This window comes from Cyrtonyx montezumae, unplaced genomic scaffold (assembly GCF_038088225.1).
Source record: "Cyrtonyx montezumae isolate F1298 unplaced genomic scaffold, pur_monq_1.0 scaffold_8, whole genome shotgun sequence".
NCBI lineage: Eukaryota > Metazoa > Chordata > Aves > Galliformes > Odontophoridae > Cyrtonyx > Cyrtonyx montezumae.
Window position 1 is genome coordinate 1503825 of NW_027072089.1, and position 23485 is coordinate 1527309.

Here is a 23485-nt window from a genome sequence, read left to right on the forward strand (position 1 = left end):
TCAGCTCTAGCTTTCAGGTCCTTGGCCATTGATGGAAGCACTCTCATCCTCACTGCTCCAAGCCCCAGCTTCATTACAGCTCCAGAATCACCAGCAAGCATAGGGGATATCAGTTAAATTTCCCTAGTGTGAGTAAACCTCAGAGGAAAATTAAGAGCTGGGAGTCAAGGAGATTATATTCGATATACTAGAAGGTTTCATTTAGAAAATATATATAAAAAATCTAATTGCAACATGATTTATATTTATGGAAATGCTAAAAAATTCATGAAATCATTTTAGCCCTCATTAGAGGAATATATTTATGTCCGTTCATCTGAACTTCCTCTATCAGGAGACGTTTCCCTGCTTTTGAAGGCAACTGAACTTTCCCCAGTTATTTGCCTAGTTGGAGGAGTTATTCAAACATTCTTTACTGCAAAATTGAAACAAAAATCAGTGAATATTAATAAGCAGCCATTTGCTAGAATTTTCTGGGCTGAGACACTTCCGATGTTGTTTTTCGCCTCCACATTCCTTTCCACTCAGTTAATGCAAAAGAAGCACTGGGAATGAAAGTGCCACAGGTCACCAGCTCAGCTCATCAATATCAGAGCTGGCAATTTGTCCCTTGCCTTCTGGAAAAAAGGACCAGGAAAGAGAATGTGTGATAAGAGGGGTGCAAAGCCTATGTCAGAAGTTTGCCTTGGTTATGAAGTGTGTTTTGCCCAAACCCATCCAATGACCATGTCTTAGAGCTATAGGTTTTCATTTTGTAACAGAAATAGATAGCAGCAATACACTTGACTGGGAAGGTGAACTAAGCCAAGGGGAGATAGAAGAAGCAAGATAAACATGTCTCTTAGCTCTATGCTTCATTGGTTCAAAAGGTCAACTGCCAAAGAGAAGTCTTTAGGGAGTATATTCTGCCACCTATGACAGACTTTGCACCAGCCCATGAACACCTGGTGTAAATCTGCTTATGAACACCCGTAGATTAACCTCTATTCTGTGGGATATGCAGATGTGTGTTTGTAAGACACGTCAACATGTGTGCGTGTGCACGTGTGACTGCTGGACAAGCAGGGAAGGCTAGGATCGTGCACAGCTGGACTTGCATGCTCCCTTGAGCCATTCACAAGTTTTACCATGCCTCTAGACGACCTTTCATTAATTAAGGCTATGGGATTGAGATCTTCTTGAGAAGAGTGAACCGCTCGCACACGTGCAGGGGAACATGCCTCCACTTACTATTGCACGCCTTCCTATTGCACAGCCGTCCTTCCTCCAGGACTCCCTCGCAGGCCAGGCCTTCATTGGGAAGGGGCTTGCAGGTACGCATGCGGGTCTGCAGGCCTCCCCCGCAGTCCTTGGTGCAGTCACCCCAAGCCGACCACGTGTTCCAACCACCTGGGCAAAATCCAGAAAATCCCTGTCAACTTCAATGTCATGGGAGACAAAGCCAGACCTACTGACCCTATGATGCACCTGCTGCCAAAGGCTCAAAGCAAGACGTCTTAGGAGGTGATAGGTAAACCACGCAGAGAGACAAAATATGGGAGAAGAAGGAGGATGGATTTACTTTTCACTGACTTCTCTTCCAACTATCCTCTTCCTATTTTTTTTCTGAAAGAGTGGTCAGGCACTGGAATGGCCTGCCTAGGGAGGTGGTTGAGGCACCATCCCTAGTGCTGTTCAAGAAGCATTTAGATGAGGTGCTAAGGGATTTGATTTAGTAGTTGGGTAGGGATAGTGATAGGAGGATGGTTGGACTAGATGATCTTGTAGGTCCTTTCCAACCTTATGAACCTATGAACTTATGAACCTACCTTTAAACAGAGACTTTGGACTTTTCCTTCCTAGATATTCTGTGTCTTTCCTAGGTAGTCCAGATCTTGCTGTTCTCTCTCCATTTTGTTGCCTTATGGAGCCTAAACTCAGAAGACAGTTGAGAAAACCACTCATCCACCACATATGTCATTAGTGAGGTCGTCTTTCCTCCCTCTCCCACTTTTCCTGTATGGAAAGAGCACAATGGAGCTGGGAAGGGCTAGAAGTCCTACTACCTACTAACTTCTCAATACTAAATGGACCATCCTTTGCCCCACACTGCAGATAGCACTTGCCATATAGAGGCACAGCACTGTTTGGGGAATTATATTCCTTCCCAGTGCAGCAACCATGGGAAGTTCTCTGGGAGCACAGGAAGGCGAAGGTGATTTTTGGATCCCCTTCCCAACACCTGTGTCAGAAACACAGATTTCTTCTTGTAATGCCAGCTGCAGCCCTATAGGCTGACAGAGATAGCAAACTGCAGGGAAAATCCTTCCACCTGCAAAAGGGAAATGCTTGCTGGACTGTTAGAAAGAACCACTGTTCCTGAAAGCATATGAACAAATGTCAATGGCTGATCAGACTGTGAGGACCATCTGAATCTGGTGCACCGCACATGGGCCAACAACTCGCAGCAGGGCACTTGCTGCAGGGAGCCCATCACAGCTTGGTTTTGTCCTGTTAAAATACAGCAGGCCCTTCAGTTGTTAATTGCAAGGGCATTGGACTAGTGTTCCAGAATGGTGACAACAGACTAGATATCTTTTAAGGGTCCCTTCCAACTCAGACCATTCTATGATTATATATATCCCTTAGTGATCAATTCACTCCTCATCATGCAAATGCAGAAAGCCAAAATCTGCTCTAAAAGAAGCACCTAATTCAAACAACAGCTGACTATTTCTTCTTCATAATTAGTCCACCTCATAGGGAGAAGCAGTTCCCCTTCATCCCAGAGATGGACTCTCTCAGATAACTGCTTGTTCTGCAGTGCATTCTCTCACTACCCAAAGCTACCTCAGCACGTTTCAGGTCCATGCTTCAGCATGACTTTAGGTGTGCCATACTTAGATCCAAGTAAAGATAATGATCCACAGATACTGGGAAAAAGAAAAAAGATATTTGTTTAAATAAAAGTAACTCCTTATTTTTCTCCTTCAGAGATGTATATTCTCCATCTCAGCTGGCCCAGCCACCCTGTATTTCTGTTTTTAAATGGACAGTGGTGACTGCAGCTGCTTTCTGAGCTCTGTTCTCCACCACTCACTACTCATCCTGGGTAGAAGGCCAGCTCTGTCTTGTAGAAAGTGGATCCTTACCAGCCCTTCTAGGTACTAGGTAAGAATGTGGAAGAATTATTTCCAACCTTGGTCACAGGGGCAGGCAGATACTCATCCCCTCCAACAGCATCAAGAGGTGGTGGGGACAATAATTGATTTATTTCATGGATGACAAAAATCTTATTCTCAGTCGTCTGTGCTTCAGTGAGACCTTGGAGAATGGGTTAAGCTGCCTCCCAGCCTGGGAGGACCAGTTTTTCTTTATCTCAGTTCCATCCTGTCAGCCCTTCTCTTATTTTACTGCAAAACCTGCTACACTTTTTTCACACTCTTCCTGTCCATTGGAATAATGTGCTTACAAGTTGCTATAGATCATAGAATAGCTTTGGTTGGAAGAGACCTCCAAGATCTTGTTTCATCTCGTGTAATTATCACAGAATTCTGTAGATTTCTTCCTCTTAATCTTTCACCATCAGATGATTTTCTCTCTTCTCTAGCCATGGTGTTGCATGTATTCCCACTGTGCATGCAATCAAAAGCAAGCCAGACCCTCCAGCTGACCCTGGATTAGGTTCATTTTTCAGTCTCAGTGAATTCTCCTATATTGTGCTCATTCTACAGAGAAGAGTCATATCAGACCATTACACTTCAATTTTTTAACGAAAATAAGTTTAATTCCATCTTCTAATCCAGTTTTACATAGTGCTTGGGAATATCTTTGCATTTATTTGGGTGGACTTTGAAAGATTTCCTCCTTCCTCTTGCAGTTCTGTTCCTCCTCCCAAAACAGGCGTCCTGTATTGACACCAGCCTAGCCAAGCTCAGATTTTTGCTCTGAAGACAAAGTGAGAATAAACACATACATCCTTCACAGTGTTGAGTGAAGCAGTATAAATACTCAGTAATGAGAATAACATTGGAAAATAGATCAGGATGGAAACACAGGTTGTGAACCTGCTGACAAGTGGCTCAGAAATCTTGGAAGCAGTGGGAAGTATATGTTGTTACTAGAACACAATAAATATTTGTCCTTAAAGGAGATGGTCTTTCCCTTGAAAGTCACTTTCTCTGCTGGTTCCTTTTCTAAACAGCATGGGGAAATAAGTTTGTCTCTCTTGTTCCCTGATGGGAGATAGATTGTGTTTCAGCTGCAAGAGAGGCCAATGGCATAATGGCAGGTATCCTGATGCCTTGGTTGAGATGATCAATAGGGCATCTGTAACCAGACACATTCTAAAGCTAATAAACTCTTTGTTTGCCCTTTTGTAATGCCTTTCTTTCCTCTCCCTTAAACATTAGGAGTGGGGCTGGAGAATAGAGAATGCAGCTGCACATCTTTAGCTAGGTTTTATCTTCTTGGGGTGCTTTTTTGCTACAAAATACATGTGCTAGAGTGTGTTAAAAGGTTATTTTATACTGGGATTGTAAGCAAAACAAGCAAAAACTAGTTATCCAAAACTTGCAAACTTCCTTTTTGAATATTCAAAAAGGTGTGCATTTCAGGATGTAATCTCTTATGAAGACATTTAATCCCTAAAAATAAATAGAAAAGCATACTGCCTAGTCTCAATAAAGTAAAGAGGAGTATAGTGAAAACACCTGTCTTTGACTTGTTCATAGTCTGCTTATCAGCAGCAGTGGTGGACTAGTCAATATAAGATAAAAACCATCATGATTTCAAAGTCTTAACCAGAATGAGGTCTCTTTATGAGACTAGGGACAAGTAACTTCCTTTCCCCAATCCTCAGTTTTCATCCCATTTGTGAGTACTGAAGAGAAGCTAGAGTAGAAGTACCAGTGCACTTACTAAATCAGCACAGGCATTTACAGCCTAGACAAAGGTATTCCCCACTTTATGGCATAGTCCTTTTTTATCAGCAGGTTGTCCCATGGTCCTGACAAATGAAATACTACGTGTTATTTATCCTGTTTATTGGCTGTCAGATAAACTTTTTGAAATCTTCCTTCTTTTCCTGGGTCTAGTCATTTGTTGTTTCAAGTGATTTGTCTTTTTTAGTGGTGCTGTAAAGAAGTAGTTAAGGGCCTATTACATGAAGTTATACCTATCCCATTTTGAGGAAGAAAAAGAAGTGCTGTGTCATGAGTAAAACATTCAGCTCTTCTGTCTGCTATATGAAAGCATCTGGAATGAAAGTGGAATGGTGTGGCTGGATAATGGCAAGTGAATGAGCAACCATAGCTGTGGAATGACTGAACTGCAGCAACAAAGAAATGAATCATAGAATCATTTAGGCTGGAAAAGACCACTAAGATCATCCAGTAAACCATCAACCCATTCCCACCATGCCCACTAAACCACATCCCTCAGTGCCTCATCTACACATTTCTTGAAAACCTTCAGGGACAATGACTCCCCCACCACCCCCACCCTCACCACTCCGGGCAGGCTGTTGTAGTGCATTACCACTCTTCTACCTTACATTTTTCTACAAAAGAATCTTGAAGTTGTTTGGAGATTCTAGCAGCAGAGCACTGCTACCTTACGCCCTTGATCAGTGAATAGGACGTCTCAATAAAGGAAGGTCATCCTCTTGAGTCTGGCATGTATTTTTTTTTAGGGACACACATTCAGCAGTGAGGGAGGAAGGAGACAAATGCTCTGAGTCCACTGCAGATGCCACAGAAGAGAAATATGCAGAGTTTTGCCCCTGCAGTAGTTGCATACATGTTCGGTTGCTCAGTTCAAGAATGACTCATTGGGCTGCAACCAGAGGAATGTCCCTTCATGGCCTCCCCTTCTCCTAAGACATATGACCTGGCTTTCACACAACTTCATTGCTCTAGTGCTTCTTATATATCAAGCATGGGTTTGGAGGAAACCTCACTGATGCCAAAAAGCAGCTAAGAGGTGAAACACAATGCAGAATCCCACTGAAGCTAATGGGACATTTTGCAGATAGTCCCCTTTGCCCCTGGAGTCCTGTTTCATCATCTTTCAACAAACTGCTGCACCCTGCTGATCGATGTGGCTTGAATCGCCATCTGTCCTTAATCCAAAAATAATGAGTCTGCTGCAACTGCTTTATGAAGGATTTTGCTTTTCAAAGGCACTGTCTCCTGTGAAGGTCACATACCCAACCAGTTTCTATTTAGCAAAATTTTGCTCATCTGCAGCCTTGCAGGCCTGTAGACCTTCCTCATTCTGAGCTTCTGTTCTCTTTAACTCAAGCAAGCTGAGGCTTATATTTCTAGTTCCAGATGTTCCTATCACAATCAGAAGCCATAACTTCAATCCTATAGCAAGGTATGGCTTTTGTTTTTCATTTGTGAGAGCAGAGCTAGCCGCTCGTATGAGTTTCATGACGCCGACTGTTGCATATGAAGCTGCTGCTCATGAGACTGTTTTGAGTGCTCTGGAGACTGTTGTTCAGGGAGGCCTTTAATCCAATTTCCGAAGAGCTTTTTGATCCTTCTCAGTCAGTTCTTATCATGATCACATACTAAAACAAATTACTTTTTATGCTAGGCTGACCCAATGCATTCTAATTCGCCACAGTTAAATGACGAAACTTTCAAGATGGTCAGACTCAACTTTTAAACTCAGATTTGATATTTCTCATTTTGAATCTTTAGCTCAGATGCCAAAAGAATAGGTCTTTCCTACTGCAAATTAACAGAGAGCTCCACTTAGAAGTCTCATCCAAACACCCTTGATCTTTGGGAAGATTTGCATCCCAATCTAGAGTTTATCTTTGCAGCTGACAGCTGTGATGTGTCTCAGACACTAGTCAGTCAATCATGCCTTTTAATTTAACTGCAATGCCTTCAATTAAATGCCAGTGACAACGGAAAAAAAAAAAAGCATAACAAAACAAAACAAAAAAGAACAACTAAGGAATCGACAAAAGCCAGTTAATAGAGCACAGGAAAAGGGTCTTTGCTGACACACTACATCTATCTCTGATTTTATTTTTTCAATTTAACTTCCACATGATCCCAGCTGCAGACACTTTTGGTTGGCATCTCACTCTTGAACTCCACAGGCCAGGACATCCTATGTCTGAAAAACATGCTGAGATTATATAACGCTATCACAGTTCTTTGTGCAACATCTGGAATTATTTTTAGTGGATTTCGCATCACGGTATCCAAAGACTTGGGAATCATCACCAGTTGGTGGTTGAAAGAAAAACAATACTATTTCTTATGCAAATAAAGAGGGAAAGATGTTAAAAGATTGAGTGAGACTGGTTTTTTTTTATATGGAAGTTAGGTGCCTTATTTAAACTTCTTATACGATGGGGAAAGAGAAAGAGATGCTCCACAGGGGTTTACTGCTACCTTTTCTTATGTGTCAGGAAGAAAACAAGTCCAGAAGGGACTATTCCGAAGGCAGTTTCCTATTATACAAAACAGAAATCTTTCCCTGGAGAGCCATGCTTTCAATTTGATACCTCTGTGCAAGTCAAGAAATATCTCTTTCAGGAAGATGTCCCTTTCAGATGCCCCACGTGACGAGGCCTCTTAGCAGCACAAGTTAGTTGCTCAAGTGACTCATTCTCTTCCCTTTCAACAATAAACCCAATATAATATGTTATAATCTCATAGATTGAGCACACTAATATCACAGCTAACCACCCGAAGTCCCCAGAAAGCAAAATCATTCATGCTAGCTCTTCTGCACAACCTTCCTCTTTCAGATCCTAAATCTTTGGGAACAATGTAAAAGCACAAACTCCCTTCCATGTAATGATATAGTGAGGAAAAATAAAAACAACTATGAGGGTGAGGGTGAGTATCCTCCTGTACACAGTCTGCACTCTGTGTCATGAATTCTACTAAGTAATCTAAGTACTAATTTAATAAATATAAAGGACTATAGAATAGAATCATAGAATCACCAAGGTTGGAAAAGTCCACTAGGATCATCCAGTCAAACCCATCACCACCATGCCCATTAAAACATGTCCCTTTCTGTCACACCTCCACCTTTCTTGAACACCTTCTGTGACAGCGACCACTTCCATGGCCAGCCTGTGCCAATGTCTTGCCCCTCTTTTGCAGAAGCATTTTTTCCTAATGTTATTACCTTATTTCTTATTACTCTATTCCTAATATCATATTAGGAGTCATGTCATATTACCTAACACAGTGAACTACAATAGGCAGAGGCACTCTGGCACTCCACGGGTTGAAATCAGATCACACTGAATGGGAATTGCACAGAGTGCATTCCCCAAGGGGAAGAATTAATTCCTGCTGTGAAACCAACTGAAACGAGTAATTGCTCACTAAGATACTCTTCAGAATGCCTTGCAAACCAATAGAGTTCACTGCCTAAAGGGCTATAGAATTTTCCCAGGGAGGTGGTGGATGCCCTGTCCTTGGAGTCCTTGGAAGCATTCAAGGTCAGTCTGGATGGGGCTCTGAGCAACTTGATCTAGCTGTAGATGTCCCTGTTCATTGCAGGGGAGTTGGACTAGATGGCCTTTCAACTCAAATAATCCAGTGATTCTGTCATTTATTGTCATACAGAGAAAAAGGAGTGTGGAGAAAAGAGTTTGAGAATTAAACAAAACTTTCTGTGTGATGATTAAGGAGAGATCAAGGCAGATCCATGTGGGAAGCACTGCAGATTTCAAGATAGACCCATCAGTGAGATGGATAGGGGGGATTTGAGATAGAAGCATTGATCTCCACAGCCAGGATTATCTTTTCCATCCTGAATGTGTTTCCATCTAATGAACTCTATATTTACAACAGCTTTTTCTTGCATCCTGAGGAGAACAGTCCAACTTCTATCCAGAGCACGTAATCATGTTGCTTTTGCTATGTAGGTTTAACTAGTGAAATATGACAAACTCAAACTGTGAACATCAAAAATGTCAAGAGAAGTTACTTGAAGCACCTGCTCAACGAGGTGGTTTCTGATATTTTCCTAGCTTCTTGGCTTCTTCCTACCTTAATTTTAATGCTATAAATCCCTGTCATGAAAGTCTGCTGAAAACATAGAGAAGATCAGGTCACTGTGTACCACCACCATCCAAAAAATTGCTCATATCGTTCACTTTTGAATACTCAAAAAAAAAGTGTGCCATTTTTCTAAATGGCTAAAGCTGAAATTGACTTCTGTAATGTTCACAAGTGTTTTCTGTCCCTCCAAATGAAGGCATCGAGTCCCAGTTCAGAAAAGCATTTTAGGACCAGGTCCAGTCTCCCCCTGTTCTGTAAATCATTCAAGAATGGAAATGAGGCCACAGTGCTCAGCTTTCAAGGAAACCTAGCTGTGCTTATTACATGAATCCCTGCAAATGAAACACTAGGGATAAAGAGGGATTATTTATGTGGAAATTATGGGGGAGGTGGACAGGGAAATGAGAAAAAGAATGTTTAGTCTGGAGCAAGAAATCAAATAAGATTGTGGAATAGTCCTCCTCTAAGGAAGCCGTAGGGGCTTCATCACTTCACTTATTTCAAAGCAGAACAGGGAAAATATCAGAGAACAGACTTGTAAGGAAAAAAATCCAGCATGCACCACTGGGGAGGAATGAAATGCTTCCCCGCCTTGAACCTCTCTGATTCTGCATAAATCACATCAGAGCTGAGTTCACACATTGTTTGCTTCTTCACACTGCTGCAGACCTTGGTGCAGAGCACGGTGGGGACATATTAGCATAGACACACTCATGCCTCTGTACAGAGATAAATATATGAACATGTTAAAGTATAACCATGCAGCCCAAGTTGATTGAAACCTTTTCTGATATGCATGTCACTACCAATTTTCATTAAAATTTGTTAAAAGAGAAATCAAATAAAGACATTCAGGAAATTTTATGCCATGTGCTGTCTACCCTGGTCTGAAGTGCCTCAGTTTCCCCAGAGTTGTTTTCACCCTTTTGGACAAAATTCTATCAGAACTCCAAATAAACCCATAAACACAATGACATGTTATAACACCCAGAGCTTTGCAACCCCAATGTAATTTTAGTTTCTTTCCTGAGCAATATTTCCAACTGAAGGATTTCTATGGTCCCCAGGAATGCAGTATCTCAATTCTCCATGAGCTTCAATGTATTTCTCTTTACAAGAACCCCTACAAGACAGGGCTATACTATTATTGCCTCTACAAGCATGAACCCAGAGGAGCTGAAAAGCTAAAGGACTTGCCTGTAGAATCACAGAGAGCCTGCTGTACAGTGCAGACAGATATTAAATTTTCTTTAAGTTAAACATCTTAACGGAGAACAAAGAGCAGTCTTCATAGAATCACAGCATCATGGAATGGTTGAGATTGGAAGGGATTTCTAGAGATCATCTGATCCAACCTCCTGCTCAGGCAAGGTCACCTAAAGTAGGACAATATCCAAATGGCTTTGGAATATCAAAACTGATTCAGGCATGTCATGCTCAGAGTGTTTTTGCCAAGGAGACACCATTCTGCAGACACAACACAAACTCCAGTGCAGCTGTCTTGGCAGTTATTCAATCAAATATTTAATGACATTTTGATATGAACAGCGAAACCCTCTTCATACAGAGATGTAAATAATAAGGATTTTGCTTGGAAGGGAAATGGAGGCAGATGAAAAACACATGTGCAATCAATGTGTGTGGACCTCTGAGGAAAGCTGGTGGACAAGCAAATTGTCAGTGGATATTTCTCCCTTTGGTGTCCTCTCCTTTTTGGAGATGTCAGCTACACTCAACCTGCAGTTAGAAAATGCTAATCCTCCCTTCCTTGCTGGACAAAGGCTGACTTTACCAGCTCATCCTTAGACTTCCTATGCGTGTGTTTTTTAATTGTAGGAGGGAGTTGACTTCGGGCTTGTTTTTATGTTTCTTTCTTATTTTCTTTTCAAAGGGTGGAATAGGCAGAATAGATGGGTCATGTATTGCTTGTACTAGATTAGTGCAAAACTGTAAGGGAGACAGCTGAAAAGTTCTATGCTGGTGTGTGACTAAATGGTAGGATGCAGAGTGGAGAAGAGTCTGTCTGGAGAACTCAAAGTTGGAGTCAATAAAGACTACGTGGCCAAGTGGTTTATGAGATCAGTTTGCTGCAAGGAGATACCCATATATAAAGCAACTCCTGGGAGAGTCACTATCTGAACTAGATTAGTTGGGATGAGAAACTACACTGCATTGGTGAGCATCCAAGCCCACTTTCTTGGGTTGGCCACTCTCCCTGGACTCAGAAGTGGCATTATAGATTAATGCCTGAGAACAGGCTGAAAGTGTTAGGTCCTAGTGCCACAGCATACAATAGCAGGAGAAAATAACACTGAGCACATCTGTACTAAAAACATATTTAAAGATGAGGGATGAGTCTTTCACTTTTTACCTTCTTGGTCAGAACCCATACACTGAATGGAGTAGAACAGAACAACAGAACGAACAGTGAAATACAGCAACACCCTCTAAATTCCTCCCCTTCATACAGGTTCTCAGTACCTGGCTGAACCATGGTGCAAAGTAGGAGCTTTCCACTCCTAATACTGACACTACTGGAACTGTGTTGATAAGGCATTTTCCTCCTAGACATACAATTCCCAAAGGTATTAAGAAAAAAAATGTTCATACAGTGCATGATGAAAAACATCAGATTAAGCTGAACTCCAAAGTTTCTACTGTGATGCATCTTTGGACTGGGAAGACATTACACTGAGTTCATACTTCATTGATAAATACCGGAAGTGCTAAAGGAAGTATAAAAATACTTAGAGGCACTGTGTAGCCTGTACTGACAAATCTATCCCTGAGTGCAAGCACAAACTTCATAGAAATAGAAGTTTTCACCTCCCAACAAATCTCTGAGCTCCATGCTGGGCTATCAAGCCACTTCCAAAACCTTTCAAAACCCATTGCTGGCTACTTTCCTAAAAAGTCTCCCTCTACTCTCTGGGGTGCATAGGATCATAGAATCATAGAACATATTACAAGGGGCCATCTGATAGGTGGTCAGGTTTTTGGCATCACAAACTTTGAAATTACCCAATAAATCTTCCATTCTCTGGACTTAGCAATGCCTCACTGCTTCATCTGATGCTGAATAGTCAGCATTTGCATTCTGCTTGCTATTAGCCTGTGTTTTTCTCATCATTATTTGAATGCTATTGGATACTCAAATTAATTAGAATATTCTGGAAATGGTAAAACTTGGCTCTATGAATGCACCACTGCCAAAGGCAGGAAATGAGAAAGTGAGGTACAAGCAGATAAACCTGGGGCTGGCTCATTTGACTGCAGATGAATCCTACGGACAACTAGGTCCTCGGTGTACGATCCAGCAGGAAGGCAAAGATATGTCTGAACCATCAGAAGTACCCAAATCAAGCGTTGCCACTATATTGCTTCATTATAGTTAAAATAGCCAGTGGCAGCAATTCTGTATTTGGGATAATAGCCATGTGGAGCATCTTTGTATCAAGGGCAAAAAAAACCAGTATCATCAATCTTAATCAATATTAAAATTAAGAAATTAGTATCGGTCTTCTAATATTGATGCTAAGGCATGGTAAATAGGTGAGTCATTAACACTGTTGATGGTAGTCTGAAGATGGGGCACTACAAAACAGAAGGCAAGCACAGCAATTCACTCACAGATCCCATAGAGTCACAGGATCATAGAATTGTAGATCATTAAGTTTGGAAAGACCATGAAGAACATCCAGTCAAACCATCAGCCTATGCCTGTGACTGCTCTAGACCATGTCATTCAGTGGAGAGTATCCATCCTTTTCTTGAAAGCCTCCAGGGATGGGGACACCACCAACTCTCTGAGCAGCCTGTTCCAATATCTCATCATCCTTTCTGAGAAGACTGTAAGGATTAAATCAATTTCCAGCCTGATTCATAATCAACTGTTCTCAAAGTCATCACCTTTTCTATCAGTGGTGAGAAGGGACTGCTCAGCTATCTTCTTACAAAGTTTGAAAGTGACATGACAAACTAAACTCCATCAGGTCTTGCAGACAGCAAGCTTGTGGGTTTATCCTGTGTTTTATCCTGAAAACTAAATAGGAGTTAACCTCTTGTTCTTCACAGTGTCTTGGTGAGGGGTGACATGCATAGCCATGTCACCTTGATAAAGCTGAGGTTGCCCTCTGATTTCTCTAGTTATAACTGTTAAAACAAATGAAACTCTGAAGTACCTTCTCTAACTTATTTTATTTTATTTTATTTTTGGCTGAGGCACTAGAGGGATGTGAGGCACTAGAACTGGTTGCCCAGAGAAGTGATAGACGCCCCATCCCAGGAATCATTCAGGATCAGATTAGACAGTGCTCTGAGCAACCTAATGGAGCTGTAGGTGTCCCTGTTCATTGCAGGAGAGTTGGACCAGATGTGCTTCAAAGGTCCCTTCCAACTCAAACAGTTATTTGATTCCATGATTCTAATCTATGACCTGCTAATCCTAGCCTTGATACCAATAAGATTTAGCCAACAGAAATCAAGGAGAATCCTATCTAAAAATGTTCTTTCTCATAAAATACATTGTTCTGGGAGAGGTCCTCCTCAAGGAAAGAAAGGCACAGTATTGAGCAAGTGTTGCAGTATCCTCCATCAGGGTATTAATTATGTCAACACAGATGCTGAGAAGATGCCAGGAAGTCTCAGCATTTACCCTAGTCACTAGTAAATGATTTTTTTTTTCTTTTCTTCTTAATTCCCATTTACATTCCAGCAGTATTAAAGGATCTTGAATATAGTGAAAGCTATTCTGGGTTTGGCACACTGTGGATAAAGCAGTTACAGACAGTCCTTGATTGTAAAAGCCTGTATTAGGTAGCACCTCAATGCTGCTGTGATTGGTACTAAAGAGAAATATGGGTGTGCGCAGAGAGAAGAGCAGAAAAATGGGTATCATAACAGACACAGAGATTCATACTTCACAAATTACTGACCATATATAAACATGGCCTGGGGCATCTCCCATATGAGGAAATACTGAGTAACATAGGTCTCTTCAGCCTGGGGAAAGGAAGACTGAGAGGGGATCTGATAAATGTTTCTAAATATCTAAAGGGATATGGGAGGCAAATGGATGAGGCCGGGCTCATCTCAGTGGCTCGTAGCAACAGGACAAGGAATAATTGCCTAAAACTTGAACATAGCAAGTTTCATGCTAACATGTGGAAGAACTTCTTAACAGGAAGGATGACAGAGAACTGGAACAGGTTGCCCAGAGAGGTTATGGCATATCCTCTTATGGAGATATTCAAGACCTGGATGGATGTCAACCTGTGCCACCTCTTGTATGGTCCGTGCTTTAGCAAGGGAGGTGGACTCAATGATCTCTTGAGGTCCTTTCCAACTCCTGCAATGCTGTCATTAAACATCATGGACATTAACTCTTCTTTTTCTGTGAGAAAATGCAGACAAATATCCATGAGCCATAAGAGTGTGTCTGCACAAGTGGCTGGACCCTGATCAGGTAGATATTATTTTCCTTTCAACACGTCCCAACGCTGAGTGGAAAAGAATCCAAGTGAGAACAGAAGATGGAGATTAACTTAAGATCTCTCTGCCTCTTTTTTCTTTTCTCACCATTGGTGCACAGAGCAGTCAAGAGTGGTTAGATTATTATTAACTGATATTGACAGGGACTGTTTAGGATGGAGAGATAGTATACCAGGCGATTTGTTTTTCTCTCTAAGACTCTATGAACCTGGAAATATGTCTAAATTCATCCAGATAGCCACATGAATACAACCCCAGGAATGATGCTCAATTCACATCTCCACTCTTCTTTTCAGGACACATATATGAAGCCCTCATAAATGTGGTCCCCATGGCATAAAACTAGTGTGGTTGGCAACTTCAAGTGAGAGCTCAATCCTCTGCATCCCCCAGACCAGCACCTGTTAGACTCCAAACTTTCAGAATGGTTTAATCCCAGAATTTTTCTCTCCTATATGATAAATACAGTTCAAAAATCTTCCCTGGAAATACTGAGTTCTTGTCCAGAAATTTTCAAGCAGCACAAGGTAAACAACAGCCAATAATTATACCTACTAATTACGAATGACTCCTGTCTGAAGAGTTTTGTTCTATTTTATTTTCCTTTGTGGCCATCCAAGATGTTCTGTGATGGCCAAAAAATAATGCCAGGTGAGAGACAGATCAGCTTTCTATGGTTTCAAATTGTCCCCAAACGTCTCAGGTTGGATACGTTTTTTGAGCATATTAGTATGAGCCAAGAGCAACATCTACTGGCCAAGCTGGTTAGTGAGCTCAAGTGTAGATCTGGCACAGTCCACAGACTTCACAGACCACAATGTATCTGTGAGATACTTTTAGCTAATATCCAAACACAACTAGTTATCACTAGCACTTACCAGCTGTGGAAATCTCCAAAGCAAATATCTCAGCTCCTCACAACAGGGCTTAGCTCAGATGCACATATAATCTAAAATGCAGTTCAAGCTCACTATGCCCCCTGGTTGTGAGCAAACACCTGCGTATCTCCACTTACAGTCATGGAATGGCTTGGGTTGGAAGGGACCTTGAGGATCATTGAGTTCCTATTTCCCTGCTGCAGGAAGGGCTGCAAACCATTAGATCAGGTACTAGATCAAGTTGCCCAAGGTCCCATCCAACCTGGTGTTAAGCACCTCCACAGATGGGGCATCCAAAACTTCTCTGAGCAACCTGCTCCAGAACCTCACCCCTCTTTCAGTGAAAAACTTCCTCCTGACATTTAATATAAATCTTCGCTCCTTTAGTTTAAAACCATCCCTCTTGTCCTACCATTATCTACTTGTGTGAAAAGTTGATTGTCTTCCTGTTTATAATCTCCTTTTAAATGTTGGAAGGCTGGAATGAGGTAAAACCATGCTGGTTGTCACATACCACCTGCTCATCCCTCATGTGCCTTAACATGTCTTCCAAGAGGATTTTTCCATGATGTTCCCAGGCACAGAGGTGAGGCACACTGAACGGTAGTTCTCCAGATCCTCCTTCTTCCCTTTCTTACAAATGGGAGTAGTTTTTTCCCTTTTTCCAGTCTCTGGGGGCTTTGCCTGACAGCTACGACTTTTCAAATATAATAAAGAGTGGATTGGTAGTCACCTCAGCCAGCTCCCTTAGGACATCTCTCACCAAAAACAGTTCCATTTTGTGCCCTGGTTTTCCTAATCCCATCTCTGCAAGTCTGCACAGCATACATGTATTCTCCCCAGGTGGCATGTCCTTGCTTCCATTGCCTCCACTTGCCCTACTTTTCCCCCAGTTTGGCCAGCAGGTCCTTGCCAGGCAATGCTGGTTTTCAGGCTGCCTGCTTTCTTATTCTGAGGGATTGGAGAACTCCTGTGTTCTCTGAATGGCATCCTTAAAGAGTAACCAGCTTTGTTCCACTCATTTGTCTCTAAGGACAGCTTCCTAGATCCACAAATTCCTTAAAGAGCTGATGTTCACTTTCCTGAATTTCAGGGTCCAGACTCCACACTTTTCCAGGCCCACGTTCCTCAGCCAGGGCATGGTCACTGCAGCCCAGGCTGCCTCCAATCATAATGTTTTTAATGATCTTCTTCTCATTGGTGAGCATCAAGCCCAGCAATGCTTCACCTCTGGCCAGTCTTCTCAATATCTGAACCAGAAAGCTAACATCAAAGGGCTCTAGGAATCTCCTGGATCATTTGCAGTTCAATATGTGTTTTTCTAGCAGATATCCAAGTGGTTGAAATAATTCAACAAAATAAGAGTGTGCAAGCACAGTACTTCTTGCAGCTGGAGCAAGAAGATTTTGTCAACAGGGTCTCCTTGATCTAGTGGCCTGTAGTAGATCCTGACCAGCAGCTGTCTTCTATCGGTCCCATCATAATCTTAACCTACAGGCTCTCAACTGTTCCTGACTGTTTCTCGGAGAGCACCTTGCAGTCTATCCACCTTTTAACAAAGAAGACAACTTCCCCATGCTTTCTATTTTGTCTATCCATCTTCACAGCATAGTTCTTACACTTTTTGTGAATTTTGCCAGTAGAATCACTGAATGGTTTGAGTTGTAATGGATCTTAAAAGATAATTTAGTTCAAACTCCACCAAAGCTGCAGGAAACTACTGGTGGGGGTATTCAAGTAGTCTAACTATAGATCTTAAAATTTAAATCTGCAGACAAACAATTCCTTTAAAGGTGAATAACTGAGAAAGAGGGGAGGAAGGGGCTTCACTTTCCAAAAGGGTCTGTCTAGACTTTGTTAAATTCAGTTTTACTGGCAGATCTTGCTCCCCGTCAGCCTCTCCATTCACAATGCTTCTCAGTGCAAAGTGTGGGAGCATGTGTCTATCAGAGAGAAAAATTGGCATAGCTACACCCAAAAAATAGAAGCAAAGAAGACAGTGAGTTCACCTTATTAGGATGACTGAGTCTGAAACTCATTATTAATGGGCATAACTTATGCCTCCACCTCTGCAGCCTGCAGGACAGGGCCATTTGGGCATTGATGGGTGAACAGAGCTCTAAGGAACTGCAAATCAATTACATATAAAATACAGTTTCCTATCCTCAGGAGAGCCACTTCTCCCTGCACAGCAAGATTTAGGCGGAAGAAAGGGTGAAGCAGTTTGATCTATCTCTTCTGAGCTCACTGCAAGATCACATATAGTTCCCCAAAGCATTGCCAGAGCAGGCAGCAACTCACTCAATTTTAGACAACTATGATACAGATATGTCATTTGAGCCACAAATTCTCCTCATACTTAATGGAGCAAATAAGCACTCTTAGGGTATAAACTATATATTTCACTATTCTGCTTTAGGGAGAAATGATTCTCACCCAAGAATTGCCTATTTTTCTCTGTTCATGGTAAGAGACAAGATGACCAGCTCAGATATTGAGGATATCACTTGGTCAGTGAAATCCTATTCTCAGAGCACAGAGAACTGAGAGATGAAAGAGAAGCAGAAGTGGTTAAACTGAAGAGAAACCATGAAATTGAAATGGATGAAAATGAGAGAGGAAGAGCAGGCAGGTGGTGAGCTTGCTCCATGTAGATATTGCCTGCTGACTCACAGCCACATCCAACTGTCCATTTGGCAAGAGTCTCCTTTCAGAACATGATATCCAGGTGTTCCTTGCAGACAAGACTAAAGCCACGAGTTCTGAGGTCTGCAGGAAGCCATGCCCTTCTGAAAGGACCAGCATTATCTAATAATTTGGGATTTCTAGTGAGACTTGCTATAAGTCTGGAGCATGTCCTCAGAAGAGTCATATTCTCTCTATCTCTGCTCCTTAAGCTAATGGGAGCCTTTGATCATGATCGGGAGTATAATGACAATGGCAGCTTTTTTCTCTTGTTGATTTTGATCTATAGAAGAGATCCCACTTGGAAGCAGTCTTGTGTATATTTTACTGTGCAGTAATATAATAATATACACAGTACTATTGAAGAGATCCCACTTGTGTATATTTTACTGTGCAGCCAAACCCATCAGATCCCTTTTTACCAACTTCAGCCAGAAAAGAGTCATAACAAAGTCTCTTTTGACAGGAACAACATATGCAGAAAAGACAGAAAGGTGGGTTCATCTTATGCTTGAATGTGAACTATAGATAATGGCACAGCTGAGTCTGTGCTGGAACCTCAGTGAGAATTTACTGGGTCCAAGAAGATCAGGATGCTCTTTAAGGCTCTTTCTACCTCTTTCTGAGGATAACTGGTCTTATCCAATGCTCTGTGGGCACTTTCTACCTTATAAAATTCTGTCATTGCAATAGACATGGATGAACAGGGCAAGATCATGGACAACTCTTCCTTTCCTCTCTGATAGAGTGCAATCTTCTGGTTACAGAGAATCACACATGGGAACCTTTAAGGGTAAGTGTCTCCTTGTGCACATGAAGGAGTCCTCTTGTATCTAACAAAAAATAAAAATAAAAAATGCTCCAGGCTACAGAATCACACAGATCTGGGTTCAGCTCCATGTTGCCTAGTCGGCTCTTATTTCTAGATAATGGGTTGAGTGAAAAAGTCGCATATAAGCAGATGATATGGTAGAGGTTTTCCAATCCCTGTCTGTGCAGGCACACGAGGATACATGAGGGTACTGTGTGAGCAGAGGCCAAATAAAGAATTGAACATAAACTCAAGACAGGAGGGGCACTAACCTAAATGGAAAGGTTGAGGTCTTGTGTCTCCTTGAATAATGCAAGGAGCAAAATATCCTGTTACTAGCCTAGGGAGCAGACAATTAAAACACTACTTGAAGCAAATGTCTCCTGACTCTGGCTCAGAATTTCAATTAGTCTAGAAAGTCTTATTGCACTTAAGTGCAGGTTAGTGACATTTCAGAGAGGAGAGATTGATTGGGAGCTGGGTTACAGCTCAGCCAGTGGGGATCATGTCTAAAAAACAATGTGTGATCTCTGCATGGCATTTTCCTTGTTTAGCTCTTTCATGTCTCCTATGAGAATGAATAATCCCAGAAGCTAGAGCTCTGTCCCCTCCTTTCAAACACTGCTTTATTTTCTTTCTCATTTTCCTCTCGTCTCTTCTTCCTGTTGATTTTTTTCCATTTTCTTTCAGCATCCGTAGGCATCCAGGCAGAATTTCCTGTGCCTTTTTTCTTCCTCTTTTTGAGTTTCTAACCTTTTCTTGCCTCAAGAATTCATCTCTGACATCCAAGAAACTCTTTCTCTGGCTTGGCAGAACCACATAAATCAGGAAAGCATCTTCCACTTTTTGTCTCTGATGGACAGTGACTTCTGTGTCACTGGATTTGGCAAAGCTCACAAAAAAGAGGAGAGTCATACCGCAGCAATATCACAGCAGTACCAGACAAATTACACTGGTAAGTTTAATCAGCACCTTTTCATCTGAAGGAAAATACCCTAAGCCAGTTAAAATAAATATTTGAAATATGGTAGACATCAAGGAAACAACAGAGAAAGCCCAGCAACTGCTATGCCCAGGCAGAACTGGCCAACAGTTCCCTTTGGACGTGAGACTTGCTGTGCCTAGATGTGCCTAAAATAACAGTTCTGGGGAGATACACATGAAACAGGAGGCAAACATAGCAATTGCTACTAAGGACTAAGAAAGCTTTAGGAAAATTAACTTCCTTAAGTCAGTAGCGTGTTGATGGACCAGCCTATTGCACACTGTACTGTAAGAATTAACTTCTGCTCAGAGGTGGTGACTTTTATCTTTAAACATCATCAATGGATTTTTTTGCCTGTAAATGTGATAAATTAATTTCTGGATCCACAGACTCTTTGGTACTGGCAGTGACCTGGGATGAGATGTTCCATAGATTCCTGAAGCAGTGTCATGGCATGCTAGGCTTGCCTACAAATTAAAGAGCCCTATTGAAAAGCAGTATATATTAGCTCAGTTGGACGGTAAACTGTCTACAAGAATTCTAGCTGGCCTGAAGAAAGACTGAAAGATAAAGCTTTTACAATGGCTGTTTTAATTGCACCCCTTCCTACAGCTGCTATGGAGACCACAGAAGTATGTGTTGGATCTGCTGGGTCAGAGACTGCATGTCTCTGGTGGGCAAAGATAACCAAAGTCTGAAAGTCCTATAACACAGAGATGCACAGGATCAGTATTTGCTCTTTTAGGTTTTTTATGGCCTCCAAATATGCTCTTGCACATAATATCTGAATATAAGCATGCGTGTATCAGGAAAATGCAATTAAATGTGAAGATCCATTTTTTTTCCCTTTATTTTCTTTCTTTTATAAGCCCAAATACTCCTGGATAAAACTGTCATCATTCACTCCCTCAATATCATCATCTCTCAGGTACAGATTTCCATCTAAAAAGGTGATAGAATTGAAAATACGAATGGTTGGAAAAGACTACTGAGATCATCTAGTCCAATTGTCAACCTATTACCACCATGTCTACTAAGCCACGTCCCTCAGTGCCACATCTCCACGTTTCTTAAATACTTTGTGGGACAGTGAGTCCGCCACCTCCCTGGTCAGTCTGTTCCAATACATTACCACTCATTCTGAAAAGAATTTTTTTCCTCATATCCAGCCTGAACATCCCCTGCTGTAACTTAAGTCCACCTCGTCTCATCCTAAAATTAGGCAGAAGCTTTCTACTCCAGAAGCAAACTGGCTTCACAAATTAAATCATGCTTTCTCTGCTACGGTCCCAACCACTGTCCGTTTTGGTTTTGCAGATCCTTCCCATCCACTTCTATGGAGGATGGAGCCACATATGTACCCCTAACCTCAAACATGGCTAGTTGACCTAGCAACAACCTTTCCAAAAAAGCATTTGAGAGCATACCTGCTTGTGCTGAAAGGTAAATACTTGCCAAAGAAGACCTTGCTTTGCGCTTTCGAGATCTGGGCACACAGAGGTTAATTTACTCTTACTCTGTTTGGGAGCACAGAAATATGATGTGATTTACTTATTTATTTATTTTTTCCAAATTGTATTCTCTTCTCCTTGATCAGCTTTGAGGAAGGTTTCATTGTCAGAGGAAAGCCTGTGTCAAATCATTACTCATCTTTACCCACAGGGCCACTCACGGGCTACATGAACCAAAATCACTCGGAAACAACCCTTGACCCTTGAAAGCATCCTGGAGGTCTTCAAACACCCCTTCAACAGATTGTTGCTCTTCACATTAGTGGAGTAAGATGGATCGATGGGGGACCCAGGGGGCTATTTTTTCTATGAATTATTTAGACTTGCTGGGTAATATTTCATTTTACCCTGGCCTTGTTTTACGCTTGTAATTTTTAATTCTAATAATTCCACCTCTAGCAAGCAGAGACTCCTGAGAGCACTAGATTATATCTCAGTGGGCACACTCTTGAATGCATAAATAACCTCCCTGCTGACAGCACAAGAGGACAAGAGGACACGCTGGGCTTTCAGTGACGTTTCTTTCCACCTCCCCCCCCCCCCCTCAAACCAAGTTCTCTTAAAGGAATCTTTATCTATGTGCAGCTATTCTGCAGCATGCTTCTGTTTTGTAGCAAAAGCACTATTTAAATGCAAATGTTGACTTTTTGCCAAGAACTGTAGGGAAAATACTTGGTCTAATGATATCCTTCCAAAAGAACAACTGGTGCTGTTTCAAAATGAACTGCATCAGAAGGAGTTGGGAATTTGGTTCCTTGCTCTCCTAACAGCTTCTGCCAGTGCCTTCCTCTGCCCTTTGAAGACATGCTTCTATTGTATATTTACAAGGAAAATAAATGGCACATTTCATAGTATATAGTTCATATAGATGTATTTAAATAGGCTGAACTCAAAGTTTTTTGTTCAGATTCTCTCTTCTCAGTCTTCCCCAAAAGATCCAGCCACTACACACTCAACCCAGTTCAAAATGTTCACTTTCTCCCTCCTCTGTTTTGGGATAGATGTACCAGATGTTAAATGTCTACTGTCTACTTACAGTGACAGTAAGATAGCTGTTCACACTTATGTAGGAGGGAAAGTGGAGATTCAGACTCAGGAAATGGGTGTGAAGGAAAGGAGAGATAGGCTGAGTGAGAACTCACCCTGGACCAGGGTAGCTAATACCCCGTGTTTACTCTTTTGTACTATTTGTATCTGTTTCAACATTAATTAAGATTTAAAGCCCAAATTAAAAAAAATATTGCAAAGGTAAATAACTCAAAAATGCTGAAAAGTTAACATGATTGGGCTAACAGAGAGAGGGAAACAACACAAATACTCAACAAATAATCCTGCGAAAGTGACTTCACCCACAACCATAAGGCTAGCATCAAACACGCTGAGTTTCATTACATGCTTAATGCTCCCAACAGTAAGGCTTTGTGTAAGTGAAGGAAGAGCTTAATGAAGGCAGAACTTGTCCTCAATCTACACATGCATGTCACCAGGACCAAATAGGGCAGAAGAATTGTACGGAGATATCACATCTTGCCTTGAATGGCGAGTGTTGGGAAAAGGACAGATGTTATGGAAGACTTGTCATCTTTGTAGCACAAGCTGGGGACAAAACACAGGGCAGTGCAAGCTGTCTGTTAGTCTGTGTGACACACCTCAGCCATAATGGCTTCCCACAGCCACCCCTCCTCTGCATTGCTCAGGGCTTTGCAGGCTGCTGAGTTTTGGTCTGTTTTTATCTGATGTGGTTCAGTTACCAAGGAGACAAAGTAAGAGGGAATCTTCGGAACATCCAGGGGAGGAAAGTCAATGCAGATCACACAAGGCATGAGGATGACCCTGGGCCCAGAGCTTAGGAGTGAGGAAGCACATGCCCAGGCCCATATGAGGTTTCCCAGGTTGGCTGCAGTCTAGAGGCTCGCAAAGTACTTTTTAAAATGAAATCAATCCATCTGTGAGTTGGGAAAGAGTCTGGTTCTTCTCAGCATTAATTGGATATTCATGTCCTATGGGAAATGCAACTTACTGAAGGTAGAAATCCTTTGTTGACCTTATCCCATGGCCTACAAAGTGTTAGTGGTCAGGTGCAGTGGTTCAAGACTCAT

At 41.7% G+C, this 23485-nt stretch overlaps 1 protein-coding gene across 1 annotated transcript in view; it reads right to left on the minus strand.

Moving 5' to 3' along the window:
* The window catches only part of ADGRB1 (adhesion G protein-coupled receptor B1), a 279826-nt gene that overhangs the window by 157789 nt on the left and 98552 nt on the right, over positions 1-23485 (minus strand). The window contains exon 3 of the mRNA XM_065753423.1: positions 1231-1389. Within this exon, the coding sequence (XP_065609495.1) occupies positions 1231-1389 (159 nt within the window). The remainder of the gene's footprint in view (positions 1-1230; positions 1390-23485) is intronic.